Source organism: Taurulus bubalis (genome assembly GCF_910589615.1).
Source record: "Taurulus bubalis genome assembly, chromosome: 18".
Lineage (NCBI taxonomy): Eukaryota > Metazoa > Chordata > Actinopteri > Perciformes > Cottidae > Taurulus > Taurulus bubalis.
The window spans coordinates 15,578,486-15,606,405 of NC_136606.1; the positions used below are offsets into that span (position 1 = coordinate 15,578,486).

Below are 27,920 nucleotides of genomic sequence, written 5' to 3' on the forward strand. Positions count from 1 at the left end.
TCCCCAAATCTGCCCTTTCCTGTATTTAGCCAAAATAAGCGCCCTAATGGGAACACTGTGCTTTACAATCATGTGTTGGCATCTCAGCGGCTGCATTTGCGTAATTGAGCTTGTGCGTACCGGACCTGTGCATTGTGTTGGTCCTGAGTTAATTGTTTTTATTTTAGCCCATTTGAGGAATGATGTTCTCAAGCTGTATGCAATTGTCATTTGGAGAGGACACAGATTATAAATTGTCTCGGTCTTGAGTTAATTGTAATTTCTTTAGCCCATTTGAGGAATGATGTTCTCAAGCTTTACGCAATTGTTATTTGAAGAGGACACAGATTATAAACCGGTTTCTTAATGACGAGCAGCGAGCTCAAGATGTCTAGTATGACAGCTATGTGGCCTCGGTGCATCACAATAACCTGTGTGTGCACGCATGTGGTGGCGATCACTTGTAATCTGCAGGTGCACAGACCAAAATCACAACCGTGCCACAAGTCGAAGTCTGAAACAGAGAATGTGGCGCCGTGAAAGCTCCAGAGACGCTTCTCGCTTAAATCAAGCCTTCTTCTGTCCCGTAAGAGCCGCAGACGTGGATCTCTTGCACATGATGACTCGCTGCTTTGATCCTCGGCGTGCCGACAGGTCACTGAAAAGTCTCTTGAGCTTAAAAGAGAAAAGAAAAAGGTGCCCGCTGCAAGTCCTATTCTCTGTAACGCCCACGTGTCCAGCCGGGTCAGGCACCTTTACCGACCTCTCCAGACATTAAAAACAAAAGCCTGGGATTCTTTCTTTCAGGGCTTGGGAGGCATGGCCCGGCGGTAATGTGGAAATAAAAGCGCCTCATCTTATTTAGACCGGCCTTACCAGGTCTGGGGATCAACAGATCTGAGTCCGGTCCAAAAGCCAACGCCGAACATACAAAGTCAGGAATGTGATAACAACCCACACAAAATATACACAGACGCACAGACAGGAGTCAGTCGCTGAACTCCTCTATGGTTTGGAAATTTGTTTCATCACTGATGAAGGGAGGCCTATTATTTGCGGCCTTAGAGGGGTTTTAGTCAGTCTAAAAAGCTTCGGGAGTTAAAAGGTTCCTGCTGCCGTTTTTTTTTTTTTTTTTTTTTCACAGTGTAAAACAATCCTTATCATGTCAGTTAAAATGTTCACTCCTACGTTAAACTGAGAAGCTCACCAGGATGTTGAGAATTCTTCCCGCGGAGCAATTGATCAAATCCTCCACCAGCAGCTTTTAGAGACTCGTAAGCGTTTGTATTTTTTTGGTTTTACAGCGCGGATGGAAACAAGGAGGACAAGAGCCAAAGTAAAAGTGAGATAAGGCCGGTTGACTGACCGCGCAGCCAAGGACACAGCGGGACAGACCCAGGTGGACAGACCTGAGCGTGTGCACACACTGTGGGGAACGCAACTGTGTGTGTACACAACAACTGACTGGCAGCTGCGTCCTGCTAGAGATCCCTTTTTGGCTTTACTGTAAGAGACGTGCACGTCTTATTTAGGAGTCAAAAGTAAAGATAACAAAAGCAGAGAGGGCCCACGGATGTTTTCATGGCAGAGTTGAAGACGTGTAATCGGTGGAAGCACGACCAAGTGTTCGTGGAGGAGTTAGAAGAGTTGTGTTGGCAGAAGGAGTAAATGATATCACACAAAGAAGTGCGGCTTTTGCAACTCTTTCCAAAACTGACCTTTGGAGTTGAAAACCTCTTTGAGTTGCAGAAGCACGTCGGCGAACTTGCGCACATCGCTGACCAGCTGCATGATGTAGACCGGGTCCGAGGCGGGGGCGTCCGGGCCGTCCGGGCTCAGCGAGCCGTCCCCGGAGAGCCTGCCCGGCCCCCGGGGGCCCGCCGAGCCCAAGCTGGAGTTGGAGAGCCGGGAGATGCCTAGAGAGAGTTTGGTTCCATCGCTGCTGCCGCCTCCTCCTCCTCCTCCTCCTCCTCCGGACCCTCCACCAGAACTCTGGCGCAGCATGGCAGCCAGCATGTCGTGTCGGTCCAGGGGCCCCGGGGCCTGGAGACGCTGATCCTGCAGTTCAGCTCCGTTCTCACACCCGGCACGGCACCACGACGGGGACGAAGGCGTCTGCCAGACAGAGGGAGAAGGAACAGCGTGGCGTTACCGACTGCATCGGGCGTGCCGCGTTACCAGACGGTTCCTCCACACAGCTGGATCTCACAGCTGGAAAATGTGGGTTCAGAAGCCCGTTGACGACACCCAACATGTGGAGTTTCTACATTCCCCCTTGAAATAAGCAATAACACATGAGCAGGGAGCTTGAATGGGTCACTTGCTGGGATATTTGACAAGGAGTGTACCGTTTTGAACAATGTGTGAGGTAGTAGGTAGTAGACAAGTGTCAGCATTCTTGACCTTAATACAATAATGATGCCAATTACAGCACCCAAAATAAATCTGACAGCGCAAACCAGTCTTTAACTGGGATGTGCCTTAGAAAGTGGAGTTATCCTTCATCAGATACAAATACTGAGTAAATACATAACATATTCAGTTGGGACAGACATTCATATTGTATTGACCTCTGTGGCCTTTGTGTAATAATGTTACAGCTGAGGCAAACATTAGATGTCAAACACAAGGCAAACAAGGCTAGCAAATATATGTAATAATATAATCAATACGTCTACAGAACTAGGAAGAAAAAAACTATCTACACCTCGTTCAAGTTTAAGCGCACCACCGTGCACAGGTACGTTAAATAACGTACACGACACCGCGGGTTAAAAATGCCAAAATGTGATGATTTCTTGCTTATTTTTGAAAACAACAAAACGAACTTAATCCCCAATAAACCCGTCGGATCATTTAAATTCGGCTAGTTAATTCGGCATTAACTAATTAAATCCAGGGCCACTTTTTGTTATGAAATATGGACTTTTGCGTCAGTCACTTCGCGGCTGACGTTGCCATCGCGTTTAACGTGAGCTCGGACTCAGTAACAGTCTGGAAGTCGCGGTTTTGTGGTGAGAAGACACACTTTGTGTATTTACGTCATGCCGAAAAGTTGTGTTTAGAGGAAAGAAACGTTTGAAGTGATTTCCCCTCAAAAGCACGTCTGCTGTGTCCCGGTGGAAGAGGCAGCACTTAAAATACTTCAATATTTGAACTGAGTTCTGAGTAAAAAAAGTAACGCAGCTCACGCACATCTCTGTCCTCTTCAGCTGTGTTTTGTGTTCGTAGCAACACAAACTAATGTTACAACAATTACCAGACGACATTACAAACCTGCAGTCGGGTCCTGGAACATTTCACCCGGGGTGGGAAAAAAAGAAATCCTGAAAATGACAAATTATTCCACAAGCACTGCTTTCCTTATGTTTCACAGCCCAAAGCCTCACTGCGCCGCTCGGCTCCAACGCGTTGAATCGCCTCCTCTCCCCATGTGACGTAGGCGGTGACTTGTGATTGGTAACGGGGTGTGTGTGTTCGCGCGCGCGTGTGCGCGTGCGTGTGTGTGTGTGTGTGTATGCGTGTGTGTGCGTGTGTGTTGAAGATTTTGTGCGGCGTCCTCCTTTGACAACAGGTGTCTGGAGTTATAAAGTGTCAAGCAGCCTGAGCAATACGACGTGGAACTTCCGGTTATGCCTTTCAAAATAAATGTAGAGCGACACGTCAATGCGTTGATGGGAGAATGGCAGAAATGGCAACATCTGCAAACGAGTGACGTATTGTTTAACTTTTATTGTGAACACAACATCTCTTTTCTCTCTGATATTTCTATTGAAGTTGACTCCAGTCGACCAACCTGGAATCTGTGAAACATTAAATATCGGGACTTCACTGAAAGAGAGCAGACTTGATAAAAGTCCAATAATATGCATTTAGTAGCCTGATCAGCATTTGCTTTTCCTACAGAGATAGAGATGCATGCACTACACTACTGCTACAGAGGCAGCAGACAGTTTATTCATGGCGTTTGCCTTGGTTGTAAATCCCTGCAGTTTATACAGACGAGAGAGGACTGCTTGAATAGCACCGCTCTGCCGCCTGGGCTGTTTCTTTGGACATTATTTTTATACCCTCCTAAAATGTATATGGTAAAAAAAAATGTAAAAGTCTTTATCCAGTTGCACATCACTGACACCTGCTGGTGAAATTAATGTAATGCAGACAAATAAGGCAAGACGCGCATATGAGTGAATCTTTGTATTTTACAACAAATATAGTTGTGCATGGAATGTATGGACATTATATATGTATATATATATATATATATATATATATATATATATATATATATATATATATATATATATATATATATATAGTTTAAATAGCGGGAATGGTGTTCGTTCTCCTCTCCCAGTCTCATTTGCGTGTCCTTGGGAAAACCTTTTTTTTAGAAAACATTTTGTCACTCACACACTTACTTTAGAAATAATTCTAATAAGATGAATATGACAAAAGTACGACTCGAAACTAAAATAATTAGCATGTGCTATACACAGTGTTGGGGATAACGAGTTACAAAGTAACGGATTACAGTAACGTAATTACTATTATAGGTAACGAAGTAAAGTAACGCATTACACTCAACATATTGGTAACTACACTACTTTACTAGACCTCAGTAACGCGCGTTCCTGCGTTACTCAAGACATTTGTACCAGTCCGAAAAGTTTTCTTTTAGTGGCGCGCGAGTCTCACGACACTTCCTGATGAACAGTCTGTCACAGGTACGTCCCAAGTCTCTAAACTGCATCTCCGTTTCCCTCAACCAAGCGCGGAGAGAAGACGCGAGGAAATATGTTTTAATAGACATGAGACGTCCTTTCCTCTGAAGCGTCACGTGAAGCGACGTAGGTTTCTGATGACTGCGACCGACTGACAGCGGATCACATTTGATCACATCTGATCACATCTGATCAGCTGTTAGTCGCTTTAACAGCTGACGGAGTTTTGTCCGGAGAGTTTTTAGCGAACATTCCAATAAAAATGTACTTAAAATACTTGATTTAATGGTGTTAAACTACTACTTATATTAATAAAGACACAGTTATCATGAGTGTCAGAGTGGAGATGTTTTCTCTGTCGTCTGTTACCGTTTAATAATCTGCATTGAGTATTTATATACTGTGATGTGTCCTGCTGACACGCGCAGGATCCATTTCTACTGGCGGAATGAGTCTGATTGTGACATCATTATAAAATAACCCACAATATAAATATAGTTTCTCTTCATTACGTGTTGTAAAAAGTGTTTCCTCTCTCCAGCTCTCTGATTTTAATGACATACATAATACAAGTTATTGAGGGAAACAACAGATACAATCTTAGAAGACAGTAGTTTGTGGTCCTTTTGTGGTTCAGACCTACAATGAACATATTTGAACCAGATGGTGAATAATTTAACAGATTTAATATATAACTTGAGTTTAATCTGTGATCGTCTTCACTCTAGTATGAAACTCCAGCGATCAGTCCGCTCAGCTGCAGCGTCCAATCACCAAAAATACCATTTATTTTTCTATTTTTCTTAAACCACTACAATGATTCCTATAACAAGCTGGTTTTGTTCTTAGGAGTCGGCCCCATTTGGTTTAGTGGGGTCTCATGTTTCCAAAAGCCTGTTTTCAATGTGTTATGCTGTTTGACCTGAATGTCCCCACCATACACAGCCTCTTGTATCCTGTTGTTTGTGGATTTTAAAGTGAGGCATATTTCTTTGGTCAGACAGTGTGAACAGGGATAATGTTCGTTCAAGTTAATGACTGAGTTTTATATGTCATTTTGTTTTACATGTTTGCAATTACAATACACTATGTGGAAAGGCTAAGAGATGCCCTTTATTGAACATTGAAAATAAAGTGATGAAAGGGCCATGATGTTTGTCCATGTATCTTTACGGTTAATTTGTACATTTGCTTAAAAAAATGGAAAGTAAAGTAACTAGTAGAGTAGTTACTTTTCAAATGCAGTATCTAGTAAAGTAATCTAGTTACAATTTTCAGAAGTAACTAGTAACTTGTAGAAAGCGTTCACGGTCTTTCTTAGACAACTTCATGCTGTCAGATTACCTTTTGTGAGTGAGTATTCACATGAAGACCTGCTCAGTATTTTCTAGAACAAAACAAACAGTGAAACCGAATCTCAGACTTGGTTAAAAAAAAAAGATGAGGGTCACGCAAAAACATTCTCATTTCAGGTTGGCCAGCTAGATAAACAAACTATTGTCTGCGCCAGTAGATAAACTCACCTGCGGTGTTTAGTGCCCTCCAGCGGCCAAGGTGGAGAACTGCAGTATAGTCAATTCGTCAAGCCAGCGTTAACGGAGTCATGATTACGTAATAGTACTTCCGGTAAATATTTTCAAAATACAGTTGCCACACTGAAATAATCAGAAAAAAACTAGATAGATAGATAGATAGATAGATAGATAGATAGATAGATAGATAGATAGATAGATAGATAGATAGATAGATAGATAGATAGATGCTAACTATGACTAGATGCTAGATAAAATGCTAGCTATATGCAGTGTATATGAAACAACAAAAGGGCTATTGTTGTTGATGTTGAATGAAGTTATGATACAACGACAATGTTAATTGCGTCTACGGACAACTACACGTTCTTCAGTGGAAAGTATATGAATACTGGTTATACTATCATTACCTATTTATATTATTTAGATATGTCCATTAGTGTTAATAGTGCAGATACTACCGCTAGATGTTGCACACACTGTGTATTAGATTTTCACTTTGTTATCAAACAATATAAAGCAATATAATAATTAACATAAACAGACCTGAAATGATTATCCTTGCCTTTTAGGGGTTACAGTGAGTAAATATAAAACCACACTTATAATATATATAATAGAATACAACTGTTGACAAACAACGCTGTAAATGTACACTGTGGCCACTGTTACACTTATGATTATGTACATTTTCTTTTCTCAGCCATCAACAATCGTTAAGTCCATGGATGTAATATCTTGCTACGTTTTCCGGTGAACATTTCAAAATTAAACTGTATATATGGTAGCTATGTTGCTATAGTACGTTACGTTACGTTGTCAATAATTATAAAAAAATAAAGTAAAAGAAACGTTACGCTTAACACTATTTTACGGACACTAGAAAACCCTTCATGTCACCTGAAGTTCCCGGAACCTTCATTACCGGAGCTTTTATTTTGAAACAAATGCCTCCCAACCCGATACTTCCCGATGTGCGTGACGACTTGAGATTGAATGGCTCTTCCCCAGCACGTCTGACAGCGTGCTTTCCATATACTGTCGTCCGCTTTCTGAGCGTGTACTTTATGAGAGGAAGGAGGGTGGCTGAAGTGATGCTAATGTTAGCTTAGCTTCAACCTGCAGTGATGTCTTCAGAGAGCACCGCTGCTGGAGGCGTTCAGGGACTTCTCCTGAAACTTCATGTATATCTCTCGGACGAAGACACACGAGCCGCAGCTTTGAAATGCTACGATATTATCGGTGACTTGGGACAGGAGTGCATGCTAACACCAACCGAGAACGAACTTGGTAAGACAATAAAGTCCATGAAATACTCCTCTCGCAATGAATCCGCGCCAAAGTCCCAATAACAATCTGGCAGTTTAATGTTGACGGTGCTGCTGTTGTTGATGAGACTTAAACACCTCGTGGGAGGAGCTGCAGTGTGGATCTTTACACGGCACTTGTCAATTCGTAATGCATAAATTAGTTAAATAATTGCGCATTTACTTTTTATTTTGTTTTTGTTTGCCTGCATCACATCAGGCTCTTCCGCCAAAACTCCCTGCGGTGGGCGGTACCGCGCCGTCAGAATATAATATAAATACCACGTGACAATAAGTAAAGCGTGGAGCTGGCCACGCCCACAACTCCATTGGACGTCTGCAATAATACATTAATAAAACATAAAGTGTGCCAGTGTTACAATACTACACCTTTTCCTCAGGGGGACTCAGCCTTTAGTGCTTAACAAATGCAAAACATAACCTTATTGAATGTGTGTTCTCTCTTGCGCTCCATTTAACTTCAATCCAACTAAAGTGTTCTTCCTAATGTCTAGATTAAAGTGTTAGGTCCTTAAACTGGTCAATATTGTTTTTGTGCAGTTATTGCACATTACTAACACAGTAAGGCAGCAGAAACAAGTCGATGATGGAGGCTTTAAAATTGCACAGATGTATCAAATTTCACGATAATCAGAATCAGAAACCGTTTATTGGCAGGAATGTTTACACAAACGAGGAATTTTGCTAGGCGGAAGATGCATACATTAGACGAGACAAACAACAATCAACAGTCAACGACAACAACAGTGCAATGATATTTAAATCAAGTTTAAGATAAAGTGCTCAGACAAACAGATAACGTTAATGTAAGTGTATGTTAAAGTGACGTGTGTGTTTAAGTTGAAAAGTGTATGTTAAGTGGCACTGAGTGTTTAAATATTAAATGTGCAGACTTTAGTGTTTGGTGTTAAAACATACCACGAAAACAAATATTAACATTTTTGCATCTTTCGTCGTGAAGCTTTGCAGACGTCCTTACTGTTCTCAAAAGACTATGGACTGCTCGTCTTCCTCCGGAAGTCCCTGGTGTCAGATGAGGTAGGCATCGAGGAACATCTAGTGAACAACAACGTCACGACACTGAAAGGTTCTCGTGTTGACAGAAACATCTGTTTTCCAGTTCCGGGACACACGGGTTGAGATCTTGGGTTTTTTGGAGAAGTTCTTGGACAAGGTCTCACCGAGAGTCAAGGGCTGGGAGAAGACTTACGCCACTGACATCAGAGTAAGTTCCCCTTTTAGAACCAGATATGATATAAATGTTCTTTCAAAGAGTTTCATTCTACAGCGTGTGTAATGTATGGCTTCCTCTGCAGCAGGGAAAAGGAAAGGTCATTACACATGACGATGCATGATTTACTCAAAGTAAATTCAACGTCTGACTAAAACTGATGCTGACACCAAAGTAGCTTCTATATATATTCTGCATACTAGTATCTACAAACAGCTCTCAGTATAACACAAGACAACCGAGCCGTACCTCAAACCAGACTTTAGTACGTGTAGACGTAATGCCACAAACTAATCATGATGTTTTTCTCCCATTTCCCTCTTCGTGCAGGACACATGCATGGTTGTGTATACAAAGGATAAAGCAGCCAAGTGTAAGGTTCTGGGGCTGGAGCTCCTCATCAAGGTTGGTTTCTCTCGGTGTGTTAGGTGTGCAACGCGAACCGAGCGAAAGAAGAGATCCACTGTCGACACAACTCCCCATTCACATGGTCTTGCGAGCGTCTGTTTGTGTGTGTATGCGTATATATATGCTGGCTGGACCTTGTTCTTGCTCTGACTCTCCTCAGGTTCTCCAAAAAACGAAGGCTTCCAGTGTGGTTGCAGAGCTTCGAGTCTGTGACATGTTCAACAAATATTACGGCGAGCTCTGTCAGAGGAGCAAACTGTCCGATTCAGGTGAGTCTTCGTGTGATGCCTGAAGCCACGGTTTGGTTTAAAGCTGGAGTGGAAATGACAGGAATTCATCCAGGAAATGAAAATGGAAATGATGTAAATTAAAAAACAAAAAAATAATAATCTTTTGTTTTAGTTCTCGGCAAAATCTATGAGTTGCTGGGAGTTCTCGCTGAGGTTCACCCCAGCGAGATGGACAAGAACTCTGACAGACTCTACAAAGCCTATCTAGGGGAGCTCAAAGATCAGGTAAATGGCTCCGACGGTGCCGAGTGTGACCAGAACTACTATCCTCTACACTTATTGTATTCTCACGTGTGTGTGTGTGTGTGTGATCGGCTGTGGCTGTCAATCTTTTTGTTTCAGATGACCTCTTCAACAAAGGAGCCCAAACTCTTTGTAGTAACTGGATGTTTGAGAGGAATCACCGCTCTTATGGTCAACTTCCCTAAAACAATGGAGGAAGGTGGGATATCTTTTCACATTTTCAACAAAACATGCAGTTTCTATGACGAGTGCATGTTGTGCTTAGTGTGCGCCTCTGACTTGCAGACCCAGCAACGTCCAAGGACATCTTTCAGTACGCCCTGAAGGCCGTCACCCCCCAGGTACGCGCCCCGTCTCTGCCCTCTAACAGTCCTCTGCAGTGTGCATAATGTTTCTTGACTCGCTGCGTTCATTTGTGATCGCTTTTTACATTAAAGCGTGCGGCTCTGTAACATGACTCCCGGCGTGACCGCTTGTTTTCTCATCTTCGTTGTAGATGTCGATGTCGCGCTACGCCGTCACGTTCGGTAAGGCCTGCCATTTCCATAGCGGCATGAAGACGAAAGTCCCCGAGAACTCATCCGTCTTTTGACTCTGTCTCCTGAACAGCCGGGCTCAGACTACTTGCCAGACATGCGTCCCAGTTCAGCAGCTGCCTCATGGACCACTACAGAGCTTTGTTCGAGGTCCTGTCGAAGCTCTGTGGACACATCAACGCTGAGATGAAGAAGACGAGTTACTACGCACTCGAGGCCTTCCTCAAACAGGTAAACCCTCCGAGGCTTTTCCACACAGGTGCAGCAGACATGTAGCAGCACCATGATGAGAATACAACCGCTTGACACTCCTTTTTTGTTGTTGTTATTCTAAGGTTGCAATGCTGGTGGCAGACAATATTGAGGAGCACAAAAGCAAGTTGAAGTTCTTCATGCAGAAGTTCTGCGGCATCATTAGGACCATGGACTCGACGCACAAGGAGCTGTCCATTGCTATAAGGGGATATGGATTCTTCGCCACCGTACGTTCATTGCCTTGTTTGCTTTCAATACAGCTGTGGAAGCACAAACCTATTTGACAATGAATGTATGTTAGCTGTTGGGATCCACATTTCCATCAGTTGCTTCTTACTAATATTCTGCGTTCCCATGCAGTTCCTGTGTCTTAATACAAAATGCAAAAAGATATTCTATTTTTTCTGTAGCCATGCAAGAAAGTTTGCCCACAAGACGTGGACTTGATGTACACAGAGCTGATTCAGCGCTGTAAGCAGATGTATCTGACTGAGTCCGATGGGGAGGATGAGAGCTTCTACCAGCTGCCCAGCTTCCTGGACTCCATAGCTAGTGTCCTGATTCACCTGGACAAGGTAACAACGTCACGGCCACGTGGAACAAATGTTGACTAACGACAATCCTCTGAATCAAACTGACAATCGTATATTTGAATCCATGTGTGTATCTGCCTATATACGCACCATTGTGTCCTGCAGGAGAAAGACAGACTAATTCACCCTCAGGATGGATTTGAACTTCTGCTTCTTTTTCCCCGGCCTCAGATTCCAGAGGTGTACACGCCGCTGCTGGAGCGTCTCCTCGTGGTGCAGATCGACAGCTTCCCCCAGTACAGCGAGAGAATGCAGACTGTGTGTTGCAGGTCCATCCTGAAGGTGCTGGTGGCCATGGCCTCCAAAGGACCTGTCCTTTGGGGATTCATTAGCTCTGTGGGTAGGTCGCCCATGAGCACCTTGCACCTCAAGGCCATCATCATATTTTGAATTAAAACACTGCTCTTTATCAGGTACGGGTTTTACACTGGTGTCTTCATCGTTCAAGAATTGATTCAGTAGAGAAATGAGAGAAGAGGCTGTCATAGTGGCAAAGGGTCCCGGAAATACAGTAAATGTATTATTTAAACCTGCAAGCTGCTTTTGTGTGACTGGTATCTGCGATGAGATTGCACATAACATCTGTTAAAACATTAACTTTTGCTCATTTCTTTCAGTGCACCAGGGCTTGATTCGTGTCTGTTCAAAACCCATCATGCTTCCTGAGGTCAGGCGCTGGATTTCAGATGTCATCATTGAATTTACACACATGTATGCAGTATATTTAGTGAATGTTTTATTTGCAGTTTAATAATTTTCCTTAAATCAAAATGTTTTTCTCAGGACAAGGACAGCGATTCTTCCCAAATTCGCACTGGAAAATGGAAAGTTCCATCCAGTCAGAACTACCTCGCCCTGTTTAAAAGCCTTCTAGACTGTCATCTGCTGAAGGTACAGCTATGTCCTTTTAAAAAAGCTTTATTTTAATTAATTTTAGCAGATTTATTTGGGACATTATTTATTTTACATAAGCATCCCTTTTGAATACTATCAATAAGTCTATATTCAGATCATTATCTATCATCTACTGTACTGCTGTAAACTACTTTGAATGCTTATCGCTGAATAATTAAAATTGTTCAATTGTTGCATTGCAAATATTTAGGTACATTGTGTCATGAGACGGATTTACGGACCAGCATGCTCTCCTCCATTCGGCTGGGTATGCTGCAGAGGAGATTGTTTCATGGTTCACACTTAATTTGATGGCCTTGTTACGTTTGTGCCGTCCTCTGCAGGATTCAGGATTTTTGGATGGAGCTTTTGAAAGTCAGAACGCCGCCCTCGTGTCTTTGAGCCGTCTGCTTTATGACGAGTTGGCGAAATCAATTCTCAAAATTGTGGAAAAGTTGGACTTGTCTGTGCAGAAAGTGACAACGGGAGAAGAGGTGAGGTCTCACTCTCAGGTCGCACCGATGTACAGTGTACGAGATATGTTGATATTGTTTCAGTCAATTTGAATGTGTCCCGTGTCGATAGCATGAAACTGAAAAAGCTTTTATACCCTTGCTCTTGGCTGCATCGTTTAAAAACATAAAGCCCTAATCCTCGTCTCTCAGGCTCCAGATGATGCGGCCCATGTCCTGCCGTCCTCCGACCCCACAGCTCATCTGCTGCCCAATAAGATCAAAGATTTCACCGCCTTCATCAACCTGGTTGACTTCTGCAGGTATTGGAGTCGACGCACACATGAGAGATCGGCCTACCAGACATCATAAGGGCCTTTAGAAGTGGCAAAGTTAGCAGTGAAACAAGCAGACACCCTTATTGTTAAACATTTAAAGGCCTTTTACATGACCTTTTTTAAAGCGCTATACAAATAAAATGTAACGGGTATTTTACCAAGTCTAACTGTGTTTTCCCTTTTCTGCAGCGAGTTGTTGTTGACTAAACACCTGAACTATTTCCAGTCCTGGATGTATCCCTTAAGCCATGAACTCATCCTCCACTCCATACGAAATCCACTTGTCAGTGGCTTTTACAAGCTGCTCTCTGTCACCATGAAAATTGCCAAGAGAATCAAGTACTACCAGGTAAGATAACATTTCCACGAGTACAAACCATTTCTGTCATCAGCCGTTGTTTTTACCTTGTCAGGGCATTTGAAAAAGGATCAGGTATGTATACAACGTGTGTGACGTTTCTACTCGTTCTCTGTTTTGGATCAGGGCGTCGGCCCGAGAAGTTCGATATCCCCCCAGAGTGACACAGTGAAGAGCGCTTGTTTCGCTCTCTTCTCTAAGTTCGGAAAAGAGGTATCTTCTCTCTACAATATTTCGTTGGAATGTCATCAACTAAAATGTGGCATGACTGAGAGACTAAGACATGTGGTTTCCTTCCAGGTGTGTGTGAGAATGAAGCAGTACAAAGATGAGCTGCTGGCCTCCTGCTTGACATTCGTCCTCTCGCTGCACCACAACATCGTAGCTCTGGACATCAAGGCCTACTGTCCTGCTCTTGAGGTGGGGTCCTTTAACTTGTTTCATTGTGTTTTTGTGACCTAGATAAGGATGAATGAGCACCGCTTCAAACAGAAACATAGAATGCAGATGGACAGAAGGTGCTTTAGTGCAGTAATTCACAATTACCAGGACATACATGATAAAAATAGAAATGACAAGGAAATAGAAACCAATTGCTAAAAGCAATGGATGAATGGTTGAAGTAGATAGCTGAAAGTCGTGGATAAATAGCCACACAAAGTGGTAGTACAAAGTGAAAACTAACCTAAACATTGATTGTTTGGGAAAAATATAACATCCACTAGTAAATCCATATTAACATGAATGCATTTGGAACATGACAGGTGGTGCTGGTGGGGGTACTTCAGACAGAAACTCTGACCGTAAATTGTGTGTGTCTGTGTGTGTCTGTGTGTGGACGTCTAGGCGGCTCTGAAGTTGGGTCTGAGCCATGTTCCTCTGGCCAACGTGGCCCTCGATGCCCTGGAGGACTGGTCCTCCCACATTCCTCTGGAGACAATGCAGCACTGCTACACGAGCATCCTCCCTCTTCTGGATGGATACCTGAAAACCACCTCCGACGGTAAGCCCACGATGGTACCAGGGGAGGTCAGGCACATCTGTTCGGTTGCATGTGAAATGATTTCAGTTTACTAAATGAAGGTTTTCATTACCAAATTACCAAAATCTATTCCGATGTTGTTGACTTCAGACAAAGACGACAGCAACTGGGAGGTGATGTCTTCTTTGTCTTCGAGGAGTGACAAAGGATACAGCCGGGTGATGACGAGGCTCTTGAAAAAATCGCACCAGCTCTCCACGGTACTGGATGGGAAAGTGGAAGACATCTTTTAGTGTTTGGGGAGCGATTTGCTCTTTGTGTTGTTTCTTACTGTAATAATAATAATAATGCATTTTATTTGTAACGCACTTTTCATTCAAAAATAATCTCAGAGTGCCAGTATAGTCTTTCTTACTGTGGTTTTAATTTTCTAACCGTAATAACATAACTTGTCCAGTTCACTCTCGATAGTCTCTCACTGCCCCCACAAGTCAGAGTAAAGTTCATATAGGAAGTTATATTTTTTATAATCTATCTAAAATCATGCAGGAAGACGCTCCTCTCGTCACGGTGAGGCTCAGAGTGGTGAAGCTGCTCGGTCACCTGGGAGGACAGCTGAACAGGAACCTTGTGACCGGTGAGACTTTTCATCACAAACCGCCCTCTGTCTCGTTAATTTTACACTGAGACATCGGGGCCATGCTCCACAGTGATGCTTTGAGGACACTCGACACGTGTACTGCAAGAAATGTGCTGTTTTGTTGATCGCACGGCTCTATTTTCAAATTTAGCGGTCTCATCAGAGGAAACGATGAAGAAATTTGTCGCCTGGGATTCTGAGAAGAGGCTCAGCTTTGCGGTGCCATTCGCCGACATGAAGCCAGTCATCTACCTCGACCCGTTTCTGCCGCACATCAGTGAACTGGCTCTGTCCACAAGTGACAGGCAAACCAAAGTGCGCCCTACAACATCAATGCATTTGTAAATTAATTTGATGCAAACTTTGGCATGACGACAATGAAATTGTTGTTTCTTTTGTGCTGCAGGTCGCAGCTTGTGAGCTTCTCCACAGCTTGGTGGTCTACATGGTTGGGAAGAGTGCTCAGATGGTGGAGGGGGACAGTAGTTTGCCGCCCATGTACAAGCTGCACAAGAGGCTGTTTCCTGTGCTTCTGCGTCTAGCATGCGATGTGGATCAGGTTTGTGCGCTGGTTGTAATCCCAACAGGGAGAGACGTATGTTAATTATCCCTTCGGAGAAAAAACTGAGATTATTTGGAAGTTTTACAGATACCTGATGGGAGTTTAAGGATGTCGTTGCCATCTTTTTTTAACAAATATTTGTATGAAATTATAGTTTTCTGGGTTGATTTTAGGGTTTTGGTAGGGGATAGATATGTGTTATGAATGGATTTAAACGGAGTTCACCCTTAATATAGATAATCCACAGTACAACACTGTTTGTGGATTATCTTGAGGAACCGCATCAAGATTTTTGGAAAGAGACATTGCACTTTTAGCACCACAAGCCAAGTGCCATATAGTCAGTCACATTATATATTGCTGAGAATGCAGACATATCTACGGCAGATATCTCCAAATATTATTTGGTAGACTGTCCCAAAGTCTACCACAAATTATTGAAAGTTGCATCTTTCATGTCTCATGCACAGTGAACCAGCCTCCGGTTGGTCATTAGTTATTTCAGTTTCATGTTGACTCCTGATGTTATCAGCCTGATTCTGGTTCTCACATGAAGATGTCTACAGTAATATTTATGAATATACATTTCTTTACCAGGTGACCAGACAGCTCTTTGAACCGCTGGTCATGCAGCTGATTCACTGGTTCACAAACAACAAGAAGTTCGAGAGCCAAGACACAGTAGCTGTTCTGGAGGCCATTATGGTAAGTGTTGATACTCTTTACAAGTGATCAAACAAGACTTGATGCATCAATAAATGGATTCCAGAAGGATTGCTTTCTGCCACGTGAAGTACACACATAGCTGTGTTTTGTTTTTTCTCCTCAGGACGGTGTGGTTGACCCGATGGACAGCACTCTCAGAGACTTCTGCGGCCGCTGCATTGAAGAGTTTGTCAAATGGTCAATCAAACAAACCAGCCCCAAGCAGCAGGAGAAGAGCCCGACCAACATGAAGTCCTTGTTTAAGCGGATCTACAGCTTGGCTCTCCACCCCAATGGCTTCAAAAGACTCGGTGCAGCCTTAGCATTCAACAGCATCTACAGACAATTCAGGTAAAAACTTTTCTCGCTGTTTTGACACTTAATTTACAGTTAATTTCTGCTGACTCTCATTTCCAGAATTGCAATCTGTATCTTGTTGGTGATATTTAAGGGTTGACTGCCTATTTGTCTCTGCAGGGAGGAGAAGTCCTTGGTGGAGCAGTTTATCTTTGAAATTCTCGTCATATTTGTGGAAAGTCTGGCTCTTGCACACTCAGATGAGCGCTCTATGGGTAATTGTTCCTCCACTTCAGCTTTTTATCGACAGGATATTCAGATTTTCATATCATTATCAACGTCGTCTTGTCATAACTAACAAGCCGTAGTAATTTATGTTTTAAAAGCAGTGTTTTCTTTGAAGGTGAATCTATTTCATAATTATTATTATTTTCTATTCTAGTGCTACTCTTAGTGGGTTAAACAAGGTTCCTCTGCACATTGAAGGAAAATAATAGTTATATTTTTAAAAGGGTCTGCATCCGTTCTTGCCACTGCTTCATCCTCAGGTACATTGCAGCAGTGTTGCAGCGCCATTGATCATCTGAAAAGAATCATCAATCACAAGGCCCCCAGTCTCAATCAGCACAACGCCAAGACACGCATCCCGAGGTTGGTAATCTGTGAATGGATATCAGCTGGGTTTTTACATAATGTTACATGGTGAATCTGCTCAACACAATTACATGATATAGTTGCTTTGAAAGGAAATTCAGCAGTAAGGCAAATTATGTATATTAAGCATTACATTCCATAACTGCATAATGTGTACATCTTTTTTGTACAAAATGCTCACGAAAAGATGAAACATTAGAGATTATATGTTTAAATAATGATCATATTTTCCATCATTGTCTTTTCCTTTCTGTTCATAAAGGGGCTTTCCAGCTGATGGAAAGCTGTGCCTCTCTGATGTGGTTTTATGGCTTCTGGAACAATGTGGCCGTCCTCAGGCTGAGTGTCGCCACAAATGCATGGAACTCTTTTATGAGTTCGTTCCTCTCCTCCCAGGTGAGCAACCCACCTAGGTAGCCTTGATCAGGCGAACATGTAAGAACATCAAATGCTAGTTATGAAAAGAAAATGCAATTATAAACCAAACGTCTTTCATTTTGAGTTCAACTCAAATAATATAAACACATGAAAAACACACACATGCATTAATTTATGTTTCCATCACTTACATGTGAATACATTCTCTGATGTTTGTGACTGAACTTAGGAAAGGAGTCTCCATCTCAGTGGGTAGTTGGCATGCTGAAAGATCACGGCAAAGGTTTCCTGATCCCACGTTTCGAGGGTGGAGGTCTCCTCTCTCAGCCCACTCTCGGGGACCTGACGGGTCCTTTCAGTGTCAGAGCCACCCTGCAGTGGCTGGACGTACTGCTGGCTGCCCTGGACTGCTACAACACCTTCATCCACTTGCACATAATCAAGCCGAACCTCATGCTTAGTAAGTCATCAGAAAATCACTCTTACTGACATCATCTGCTCAGAAAGTCCTCACCTGCTCAACCTACACACTTGTATACTGGATAGCTAAAGATTAAAACCTGTTGGCCCCGCAGTGATCACAATAGTCACAGTTTTTTCTTGTTTACTGTTTGTCAAGGCTACGAAGAGAATTCAAGCTTTCTGAAAGCAATACGTTTCTTCTTGATGGAGCTGGCAACTCACGAGCTCACAGCAGCAGAGAGCTGCTTCCCTCTTGGCAAGAAGACCTCTCACTTCAGCCCAAGAGAGGTGGAGCAGTACAACTTCAGCAAGTGCACCATTATTGTCCGCCTACTGGAGTTTGCCACCATGATTCTTGTCAAAGGAGACCAAGAATTTTGGAAGGTATTACTGAATTTAAGACACTCTTAAAAAAGTCATGAGTGTTCTTCTTATTCTCCTTTTTTAATTAATTATTTTGCTCACTATTTCCTACATTTATTCACAGCTTCTGGAACAAGACATTTTTGTCTCTGATTTCTTTGAGCTGACTGCGCTAGTGGTGTGTGAGCCATCCGCTGTGGGCTTCAACATGGCAGATGTGGAGGTAATGAGGAACCTGCCGGAAGTGTGCGTTCCTTTACTAAAGGCGCTGCTGGCCTCACCTTACCGCACTCACCTTGAAAGCAGTTTGCGGACAAAAATCTCCAGTAAAAGGTATGTAAACCATCTCTTGAGTAGTACTCTATTATAACTCTTCTATTAGAGAAGCCACATGCAATGTGTTTTTGTTATTGTGCAACATGTGCAATATTATTAAATAGGCAGTGGAATTGAATATTTAAAAATAAAAAAATGGATAGCATATCAGTTTTTTCAAACAAAAAACAGAATGACTTCTGATTGCATTCGTTGATACCATGATGGTTGTGATCATAGTACAGTCATCACATGTTGTTTCTTTCCTCATGAATGGTCTCTGTAGTGTGGAGGAGTTGTGTGCTGTAGATCTCTATCACTCCAGCACCCTAAGCCGCCACGACCAGATGGAAATGGTTCTGTCGTCCTGTAAGCAGATCCACAAAGCCGACTTCCTCTGCTCCATTCTGCACAGTCAGGTATTTGTCCTGGGATGATGGGATTGTGTGAACATTAACCCCAAAATAAGCTTTATATTTGCAGCAGCGTTTTTTTTTTTACTTGTTCACATGTCCTATGCAATTCAGTTTTCATAAAGCATTCAATGCTAATACAATGTTTTTATCCACCAATAAAGAACACACATTTATATAGTTGTGTTTTTGTCTTTCTCGTCGCGTTAAAGGATGGCACCTACGCCAAATCCCTTGGGTCCCGACTTCTAATGGCAGTGTATAAAGGAATAGCGCCGGGTGAGGAACGGAAGGCACTTCCAGCCTTGGACATAAATACCAAGAGTCTGGCGGATGGCCTGCTTCAGCTTGCCTTCTCTCTAAATCAACAGGTGATGCCTCTCTTTGGGTTAGTTTGATCAAATCAGAGGAAATGTGAACACATGTGGTGAGTTATTTGAGCTGCAGACAACTGACTAGCATGTTAGGATGAAGATAATGTAGCAATATTGATAATGGAAGTATTAGACACCCTGTAAAACGTTTTTATTTTCTATAAGTATACCAAGTGTTTGACAGCTTTCCTCTTGTATATTGCTGTTCCTCTGCAGAGTGAGCAGCTGGTGGACCTGTTGTTGAACACCATCATGCTGTCTGTGCCAATCTCAGGAAGTCATAGCCATAACTTCCTGAGCTTCTCGCACGGCGAATACTTCTACAGCCTCTTCCAGATGACCATCAACACCGAGCTGCTGAGAAGTCTGAACACCGCAGCGGCACGCCTCATGAAGGCGTCCTCTCAAAACCCCACCATGGTAGCTCTTGATCCTCCCTTCTTAAATGTTTTTTTTATTTCAGAACATTTGTCCAAACGTTTTTAGCCATGCATGTGAAGGAGCATTACTGTTTTTCCTGCATGCAAGTTTTTTTCTTCTTTTTCTGGTGTTGAATTGTTCATCAGGTGAGCGTGTTGCTGAATGGCATGCTGGACCACAGCTTTAGAGAGCGCTCTGTGAGGAAGACTCAGGGAAAGCAGCTGGTCGACGAGGTGCTAGGAAGATGGAACAGTCTGCAGTCGTGGTGGGAGGGAGACTCCTCCACGCCAGAGAGCAAAACTGCCACTCTGCTGCTGCTCTCCAAGCTCCTACAGGTATTATGAAGCTGCAGTTACTACATGCATGTCCACGAGAAAAACATCCTTAATCACGTTAACTAGGAACAGGGTTATTATGGTCATGGAAAACCTGGAAAAGTCATGGAATTTCAAAATGGTTATTTCCAGGCCTGGAAAAGTCCTTGAAAAAGTAAAATCCCAAAAGTTTTGGAAAAGTCATGGAAATGTGTTATATTCATGTGTTCATGACGTTCATTTACCCTGAATTTGAAATAATGAATATGCTTTTAAAAGAAAGACGCTCAAAATATAAGCAGGCGTACATACAGGCATCTATATAAATGTTTATTCTTTTAATCAAACTATTGTCTCTCATTCATTTGTGTCATTTAAGGTTTACTGTATGCTTTGGAATTCTCATTGTTAGTTTAAATACTACATTTACTCACTTTTTCATTTCACCAAATGTATGGTCATAGAAATTTGGTTTAAAGTCATGGAAATTCATTGGTCAGAATGTGTATGAACCCTGTAGGAACTGTAGTATAATTAATAATCATCATAATTTATGTGCCCAGGTCTGCGAAAAATATATACAATGCAGTACATTACAAGCTTACCTATTGTTCTTTCTAATTTCTTCTAATGTCCTCTATGTATTCCATGGAAACTTTTTTTCATCAGATTGACTCCTCTGTCTGCTCCGATATCAACCACAAAGCGTTCAAACCGGTGTTTTCCACTTTCACCATGCTGCTGGTTGACATGAATCTGCCACTGAATCTCAAGGTACTGGACATGGTATACATTTTGAGAGTCAGTGTCGTGGATCGCTTCAAATTGCCATATAGGAATCTACGTGTGCTTCATTTTCTTGGATTCCCTCAACTCTTCAGAGTCAGGCTCTGCTGGTGTTGCCCTTCTTCACGACCCTCCCAGAGGAGCCACTCGCTGAGCTGCAGAAAGCCCTGGACGACCTGGTTGTGTCTCACTTCCCCATGCAGTCCGACGAGTTCGCCAAGGGCTCGCTGCATCGCAACAACTACATGGACTGTATCCGAAAGGTGACGTCAGGGTTTTGGAGATTAAGGAGGATACCACAGATTAAGAGGGGAAATTCATTAATAGATGTATTTTGTTCTTCCCCAAACCCTCGTATGTGGCACGTTTCTCTTGCAGGTTTTACCATGTAAGAAAGGTTGTAAGATCGTACATTTCTTTCTGTCTTTTAGTTGCTGGATGCCCTTGAGCTTTCTCAGAGCCCACTTCTCCTCAAACTGATGGCAGGAATTCTGTGTCGCGATAGAAAACACATCATGGAGGAGCCCTTCCAAACCTGTTTCCAAAGAATCGCTAAACGGTTAGTCAAGCCTCATTCATGGGAGACTTATGTTGAATTGCTGGGTTAAACAAGGTCCATTGCAGGGTCATTATATTATATGCGTTATTGGAAGTCTCTTATTCTGTGTCCACTCCCTGTGTTTTGTCAATGTCTTACAACCTGGAGGTCAAGCAGTGAGCGGCAGCTGCAGCTGCTGTGTACAGTATACGGGGCGATCCAGCAGGGCGACGTGCCGATGAGCTGCATGCTGCAGGCCATGATGGAGAGGGTCCTGCTACCTCTCGCCTCTCACTGCAGCACCAAGGCCCTGAATGACTTCTTTGTGGCCAATGTCTCTGACATAATAGTTTTGCTGCTCAGCCGCTTCACAAAGGTTTGGTTCTTAACATTTTGGGGAGTATGTCGAGAAATGCAATAGCTGTTGCAGCTGTGTTTGTTATTTCACTGTATTAGTTTAGTTTCTTTAGAGATATGTGTTCATGTATATGGCATGTTTAGCTTTTAATCAACAACTTACATATTACTAACATATCTTTTGTCCTCAGAGGCCAAAGCTGGTGCTGAATTATTTAGGTCAGAGGAGCACATTTGAAAATCGTTTTTAAGGCCAATTTATTTATCAATTTCAGTCGAATGAAATGGAATTTGAGATCCAGTTGATGAAGAAGATCGGCTGCTACAAGCTGATGGAGCTTCTGTATTGCCAGCTTCCCAAAGAAGAAGTTTACTCCAAGGAATCCCTCATTAATCAAGCCTACTGTCGATCAGACAAAACCGAGGGGAATGAGTTGTCCAAGACCTTGATCAAGTAGGACACTTTGACGATTCAAGAAGTGACACGACCGTGATGTGAAGTGTCCTTCTTGTTCCATGACCGAGCAAATTTCATTTGAACCAGGTCGTGTTTTGAAGCCTTCACTGAGAACATGGCCGGTGAGACTCAGCTCCTTGAACTGAGGAGGCACTACCACTGTGCTGCGTACAACGCCGCCATCGCCGCCATCAGCTGCAGCTTCAATGAGCCCAAGTTCTACCAGGGCTTCCTCTTCAGTGAGAAGCCCGAGAAGGTACTCACTGGCTTGTGTAATTATATTCAACTCTCACTCAACTGGCACTGCGGCCATCTTTCATTTTGGAGCCATGCGCTACAACTAATTGTGTGTGTAATCCATGGTAAGACATGAAAGGTGGTGTATTATAGTTCACTGCTTGTGGTTTTCTTTCCTTGTCCAGAATCAGTTCATTCTGGAGAATATCATTGACGTTGAAAGGACCTACAACTTTCCAATTGAAATTGAGGTATGTTTTTTTATTTTTTATTAACAAGCCTGTTTGTTTAGCACTATACTTTGAGTTTCATTCGTGGTTTATTCATACATATATATTTATATACCCCTGTAGGTCCCACTTGAGAGAAAGAAGAAATACGTCAGGATTCGGAAAGAAGTGAGCGAGGAGAATGGAGGTATGTTCTCCTAACAACAATGCTTTTAAACTGTTGGAAGTTATCAATCTTTGCCACACACAAGTTTATTTATTTTTTACATGACTGCATGCTATGTCTCTAGGCTTAATTACTAGACTTGCCTTAAGTCTGATGAAAATGCTCTGCTTTTTACAGTGAAATGGGTTTCGATGGGTCTAACAAAGGGTAAATAGGTGGCCATAGAGGTCAGTGCATCTCCAGCAGAGGATGTTCATGAGATCTATGTTTTGGTTCCCACAGAAGCGCCAGTGTATCTGTCGTCTCAGTCTTACATGGCCGACAGCAGCCTGAGTGAGGAGATGAGCCAGTTTGATTTCTCCACCGGAGTCCAAAGCTTTTCCTTCAGCTCCCAAAACCCTGAAGGACGCAGACGCACTGTTGCAAAAAGAGTTAGTCATTAGTCTTTTGCGTTTCCCTTTTTATAAAACTGCACCAAGCTTGTAACGTGCTTTAGTGTCATATGATGGTCTGAACAGTGTTTGTGTGTTCGTACATCAAGGAGACGGAGGAGACAAATCCCTCCCAGGATGCAATGGTGGATCTAGAAATGGATGAGCTAAATCAGCATGAATGCATGGCGACCATGACTGCTCTTATTGGACACATGCTAAGGAACAACATAACCCCCAAAACTGAAGAGGTCAGTGGCACCCAAGAAGAGTAAAGCAGGAAACAGAAACCTGCCTTTTTACAATGAATACATTTCAGTGATTTAGTCACTTTTTTTTATGAACATAATCGTAGGCAAATATTATTCTGTAACTGCTCTCTTCTTTGTTAATGAAACAGGGAAACATGCCGAGTGAACTTCCTCCGTGGATGAAATTTCTACATGGCAAACTATCAAATCCAGCTACACCTCTGAATATTCGACTCTTCATCTCAAAGTTGATCATCAACACAGAGGAGGTAAATGTCCCTCAATGTGAACCCGTGTTCACACCTCGTACTGCTGCTCTTTGTGTTCACTATCGGTCTGGAGATTCAATCTCTGCTGTCGATCTTTCCAGGTTTTCCGGCCATATGCCAAGCACTGGCTGGGGCCGCTCCTGCAGGTCATCGTTTCTGGAAACAACGGAGGAGAGGGGATCCATTTTATGGTGGTGGATATTATCGTCACAGTGCTCTCCTGGACGAGCCTGGTCAGCCCCAAGGTTGCTAATACTTTCATTTTAAATGCCGCAAATATGAAAGATGATTACACTTTTGTCTGTGCAGTTATCGATAGTGAGGGGCCTATTTAATCACGTAAAATAACTGGTGGATTACTGTTAGTAACGGGGTCATTTTGTCCCAGGGAAACCCCAGAGATGAAGTGCTCGCCAACCGGCTGTTGGAGTTCCTGATGAAGCATAGCTTCCACTCCAAGAGGGCAGTTTTCCGGCACAATCTGGAGATCATTCGTACCCTGGTTGAGTGCTGGAAAGACTGTCTGCATGTGCCTTACGGGTGGGTTCTGCGTACTCTGAATGAATAGATATCTATTTGACACAAGCCTGTAGCTCCCTGAAGGTGTGAAGCTCTACAGGGAGGAGAAATGTCCTGTGGAAACTAGGCTAATGTCCTATCTACCTGTCTCTGGTTTTTCTTAGCCGGTGTCTTGACTTATTTATGTGAAATATAGATAAAGAAACCCCAAATTTGTACTTCTAATTTGGGAGATTTTTACAAAAGACAAGTGCGATTTCAAAGCCAGATGGAACATTGACTCGAGATGTTAACTATGAATAATATAAATGTGATTGTGTAATTTTGTAAAATACTGGTTATACACTCTATTTCCTGGCTGGTTGTCCAAAAAATTTTAACCGGTCCTTGACTTTATCTTTTTCTTGCCCTTCTAGTCTGATATACGAGCGATTTCGTGGCATGGACCCAAATAGCAAAGACAACTCCGTTGGACTTCAGCTGCTGGGAATCATCCTGGCAAACAACCTTCCTGCTTACGATGCCTCCTGTGGAATTGAATACGACGGGTAAAATATATCGCACAGTGTCAGCTGACAGTGATACCACTGGTTATTTTGCTCCTTTGCTGCAGGTTCAGGTGAAAAAAAAAATATATCGATGAAACAAATAAACAACCATGAAATAGAGAGCTTTATATTCAGACATTTCTGGTTTCCTCTGAAACGTTTACACGTGTGCAGAGTCAATCTTTAATTATTTTCTGTGGGTTTTTTTTCAGGTACATGCAGTCTCTCACCAACAACGTGTCCTTCGTGAAATATAAAGACGTCTACGCCGCTGCCGCTGAGATTATCGGCCTCATCCTGAAGAACATGACAGAAACGGATGATGTACGAGCGCTTCCCCAGTTTGGTTGAATTACAGTGGCACTTCATTTATGCTTATGTCTGAGGAGAGCTCAAAGCAACTCAGTAGCAAAGATCTCGCATGAAAAAGAATATTAAAGTGTTTGGTAAAGTCAGAAGATATATATCGCTCTTCACATGTTATCTGTTAGCTGCAATACTCTTATATTGAATTCATGTTATTTCGTGTCATCTTTGTTTCTTGCGCCAGCCTCGTCAAGAGCTTCTCAGTCTCGCTGCAAGTAAGATAACGAATCTGAAGAAAAAAGACATGGATGACAAGTTTATTATTTGCTTGAACAAAGTTTCAAAGCACTTTCCTCCTTTTATGGATCGGTGAGTTTGTAGTTCTGCTTTATGTTTTATGTGATTTTTTCATGTGATGTCTTTTTCTACTTTTATTTTGTTTTTTGACTTTTAATGTTTTCTTAACTGATGCTTTTAATGGTTTTATGTGAAGCACTTTGAATCGCCTTGTTGTTGAAATGTGCTATACAAATAAACTTGCCTTGCCTTGATTCCCCTCTAATGTAAATAATGTCTTTAATCTTAGTGTATGCACATTTCTCTGTCTTATTATAACTGCAGCTTTACTTTTAATTCTTCAGGTTTTTCAACTTTGTGTTCTCCCTCCTGCCAAAGTTGCACGGTGTCTTAAAGACTCATTGTTTGGAGTGCGTGCTGAGCCGTGCTGATGTCATCCCAGACATCTTTCTCCATCTGAAGACCACAGGCTTCATTCAAATGATGGGCCACAGGTGAGTCCTATCCAGGCTCCTCTTTGTGATCTGCATGCCAAAACTCTGCTGCAGGTCTCTGCAGATGGTTTAAAGTGGTGTCATCTCATGTGTAAATGAATGACACTGCAACCATGTTTCTGCATTTTACTCCTCAGGGATGAAGCCAGGCAGAGAGTGTGTCTGGATATCATCCACAAGATCATTGCCTGCCTGAGTCCAGTTGAGCTTCAGGAGCTCCTGGGAGCTGTGACAGCTTTTGTCTCCCATCCTTCACCAGTGTGCAGAGAGAGGATGTATGACATCCTCATGTGGATCCAGGACAACTACAGGTACTGTGAGACATTTTGGCCTCTGTTTTCACATAATGCATTGATTTTAGTAACCTTCTTCTGATGTTACTCAGGGGCGGACTTAAAGCAAGACTAGCAAATGCTGCAAATTCTCCAGCATAACTTTTATTATACAGCTTTTTATTTGCGCTGGACTGCAATATGCAGTGACATGAGTAGTGACAGGTCACTTCTCTGGTATGAACTTTAATGATATGCTGTTTGTTATTCTTCCAGTGATGCAGACAGCATGGATGACAACACCTCACTAGAGGTTTTGAACGCAGCGAAAGAAACACTTCTTCAGGGACTGTCTGAAGAAAACCAAGGCCTTCAGTAAGAAGAAACAATTTATTGTTTGTTTGATTTATTTGATGATTTTTCAGATTATGCATCTGAACAATTCACAGTGTTTTGACCTGTCTGTTTTGTTTTTTAGGCTTTACGTTCGTAACTTCTGGAGTCAGGAGAAGCGCCTCCCAACTGCGACTCTTGAGCGAATGTTGACAGTGCTTGGTTCTCTCTACTCCCGTCAAATAGAGAGGTCTTTCTTAAGCTTGGCTACCAATCTGCTGCTGGAAATGACCAGCCGGAGTCCCGACTTCAAACGAAACATCTTTGAGTATCCGCTGTCAGAGTGTACCTTCCAGGTCAGTTGAAATCCACAGCATTCATTTCTCTCAGGGGGTCAGGAACAAATTAGCTCGTTACAAAGTCTTCAAACTTGAGATTTTGATTTGTATGTCACTGATGAGCCCGCTGTGTTAATTATATGTATCCACTCTCTAGGACTATGTGATCGACTCCAACTGGCGCTTCAGAAGCACAGTGATGACTCCCATGTTTGTTGAAACCCAAAGCTCTCAAGGCCCGGAGAGTGTGGCAGCGTCGCAGTCTGGAGGCATGACAGGGAAGCTCCGAGCCACTCAGAGTTCATTAGAGTTCAGCCAAACACAAACAGCAGGTACTGCTACAAGTCAATATCCTGGAGTTGAAGCAGCACTAAAGATGGAAGCGTTTGCAGTAGCTTTGAGCTGAAGATATGTATATTTACCTTGATTTTTTTTATTAATTTTTTCTTACCTAGGTCGACGCACAGCATACAACTGGCTGACGGGCAGCAGTGTGGACACACTAGCAGAGTACACACTTGGCTCTGAGTCTCTGTCTTCATTGTTGGTGTTTGATAAGAAACCAGAGAGGCAAGCTACAGCGAGGAGACCAGTGGGAGAAGGCTTCGGGCTGAGGCGCCAGACTGCATCCACCGATGAGGTGGACAGTCGCACTCGAGGTTGGTTTTCTCTTTCAATCCGGGGCTTAATGTTTTGTGACTCTTAAGTATGTTCCAAGAGAGAAACATGTGTTTCAAATGGATTGGAATTCTGTAAATGTGTTTTGGTTTGTCTTTTATCTCAACAGCGGCAAATGAGCAACGCAATAGCATCCTCCGATTGAGACGCAGATTCCTCAAGGACCAGGAGAAAGTCAGCTTGACTTTTGCGCATAAAGAGATCCAACAACAAAGACAGAAAAAGGTATCAAACACGCAACAAGCAATATGCGGATCCACACTTATCCTTCGTGCAATTAGTTTGTGAAAAGCTGGACGGCAGCACAAACATTTTAAAGATGTATTACTGTATATTCTCGCTTACTGTCTGTGGTTCTGTTGTGTGTCCCATA

General features: G+C 42.7%; 2 protein-coding genes across 2 annotated transcripts in view; one reads left to right on the forward strand and one right to left on the reverse strand.

Annotated features, from left to right (window-relative positions):
* Positions 1-3,341, reverse strand: part of arhgap29a (Rho GTPase activating protein 29a) — a 32,133-nt gene extending 28,792 nt beyond the window's left edge. The window contains exons 1-2 of the mRNA XM_079234508.1: positions 3,256-3,341; positions 1,698-2,094 (exon numbers count right to left, since the gene is read on the reverse strand). Of these exons, the coding sequence (XP_079090634.1) occupies positions 1,698-1,995 (298 nt within the window). The 5' untranslated portion in view covers positions 1,996-2,094; positions 3,256-3,341. The remainder of the gene's footprint in view (positions 1-1,697; positions 2,095-3,255) is intronic.
* A 4,021-nt stretch (positions 3,342-7,362) lies between these two features.
* The window catches only part of prkdc (protein kinase, DNA-activated, catalytic subunit), a gene marked incomplete at its 5' end in the record, with an annotated part of 29,642 nt that continues 9,084 nt past the window's right edge, over positions 7,363-27,920 (forward strand). The window contains 60 exons of the mRNA XM_079234412.1: positions 7,363-7,525; positions 8,525-8,601; positions 8,684-8,788; positions 9,125-9,199; positions 9,363-9,471; positions 9,605-9,717; positions 9,835-9,934; positions 10,021-10,076; positions 10,232-10,262; positions 10,345-10,502; positions 10,607-10,753; positions 10,937-11,101; positions 11,291-11,459; positions 11,737-11,786; positions 11,903-12,010; positions 12,358-12,507; positions 12,679-12,788; positions 12,993-13,152; positions 13,288-13,374; positions 13,462-13,581; positions 14,008-14,164; positions 14,294-14,403; positions 14,693-14,780; positions 14,935-15,098; positions 15,190-15,342; positions 15,943-16,050; positions 16,175-16,401; positions 16,528-16,622; positions 16,896-16,998; positions 17,264-17,397; positions 17,609-17,839; positions 17,999-18,225; positions 18,329-18,537; positions 18,806-18,938; positions 19,145-19,303; positions 19,523-19,726; positions 19,873-20,061; positions 20,710-20,814; positions 20,922-21,089; positions 21,258-21,385; positions 21,533-21,740; positions 21,997-22,175; positions 22,266-22,434; positions 22,601-22,666; positions 22,769-22,832; positions 23,094-23,242; positions 23,353-23,493; positions 23,643-23,762; positions 23,864-24,007; positions 24,151-24,302; positions 24,698-24,829; positions 25,042-25,153; positions 25,380-25,504; positions 25,777-25,926; positions 26,064-26,237; positions 26,475-26,573; positions 26,677-26,887; positions 27,027-27,201; positions 27,325-27,528; positions 27,657-27,772. Coding sequence (XP_079090538.1) covers positions 7,363-7,525; positions 8,525-8,601; positions 8,684-8,788; positions 9,125-9,199; positions 9,363-9,471; positions 9,605-9,717; positions 9,835-9,934; positions 10,021-10,076; positions 10,232-10,262; positions 10,345-10,502; positions 10,607-10,753; positions 10,937-11,101; positions 11,291-11,459; positions 11,737-11,786; positions 11,903-12,010; positions 12,358-12,507; positions 12,679-12,788; positions 12,993-13,152; positions 13,288-13,374; positions 13,462-13,581; positions 14,008-14,164; positions 14,294-14,403; positions 14,693-14,780; positions 14,935-15,098; positions 15,190-15,342; positions 15,943-16,050; positions 16,175-16,401; positions 16,528-16,622; positions 16,896-16,998; positions 17,264-17,397; positions 17,609-17,839; positions 17,999-18,225; positions 18,329-18,537; positions 18,806-18,938; positions 19,145-19,303; positions 19,523-19,726; positions 19,873-20,061; positions 20,710-20,814; positions 20,922-21,089; positions 21,258-21,385; positions 21,533-21,740; positions 21,997-22,175; positions 22,266-22,434; positions 22,601-22,666; positions 22,769-22,832; positions 23,094-23,242; positions 23,353-23,493; positions 23,643-23,762; positions 23,864-24,007; positions 24,151-24,302; positions 24,698-24,829; positions 25,042-25,153; positions 25,380-25,504; positions 25,777-25,926; positions 26,064-26,237; positions 26,475-26,573; positions 26,677-26,887; positions 27,027-27,201; positions 27,325-27,528; positions 27,657-27,772 — 8,235 coding nt within the window. The remainder of the gene's footprint in view (positions 7,526-8,524; positions 8,602-8,683; positions 8,789-9,124; positions 9,200-9,362; positions 9,472-9,604; positions 9,718-9,834; positions 9,935-10,020; positions 10,077-10,231; positions 10,263-10,344; positions 10,503-10,606; positions 10,754-10,936; positions 11,102-11,290; positions 11,460-11,736; positions 11,787-11,902; positions 12,011-12,357; positions 12,508-12,678; positions 12,789-12,992; positions 13,153-13,287; positions 13,375-13,461; positions 13,582-14,007; positions 14,165-14,293; positions 14,404-14,692; positions 14,781-14,934; positions 15,099-15,189; positions 15,343-15,942; positions 16,051-16,174; positions 16,402-16,527; positions 16,623-16,895; positions 16,999-17,263; positions 17,398-17,608; positions 17,840-17,998; positions 18,226-18,328; positions 18,538-18,805; positions 18,939-19,144; positions 19,304-19,522; positions 19,727-19,872; positions 20,062-20,709; positions 20,815-20,921; positions 21,090-21,257; positions 21,386-21,532; positions 21,741-21,996; positions 22,176-22,265; positions 22,435-22,600; positions 22,667-22,768; positions 22,833-23,093; positions 23,243-23,352; positions 23,494-23,642; positions 23,763-23,863; positions 24,008-24,150; positions 24,303-24,697; positions 24,830-25,041; positions 25,154-25,379; positions 25,505-25,776; positions 25,927-26,063; positions 26,238-26,474; positions 26,574-26,676; positions 26,888-27,026; positions 27,202-27,324; positions 27,529-27,656; positions 27,773-27,920) is intronic.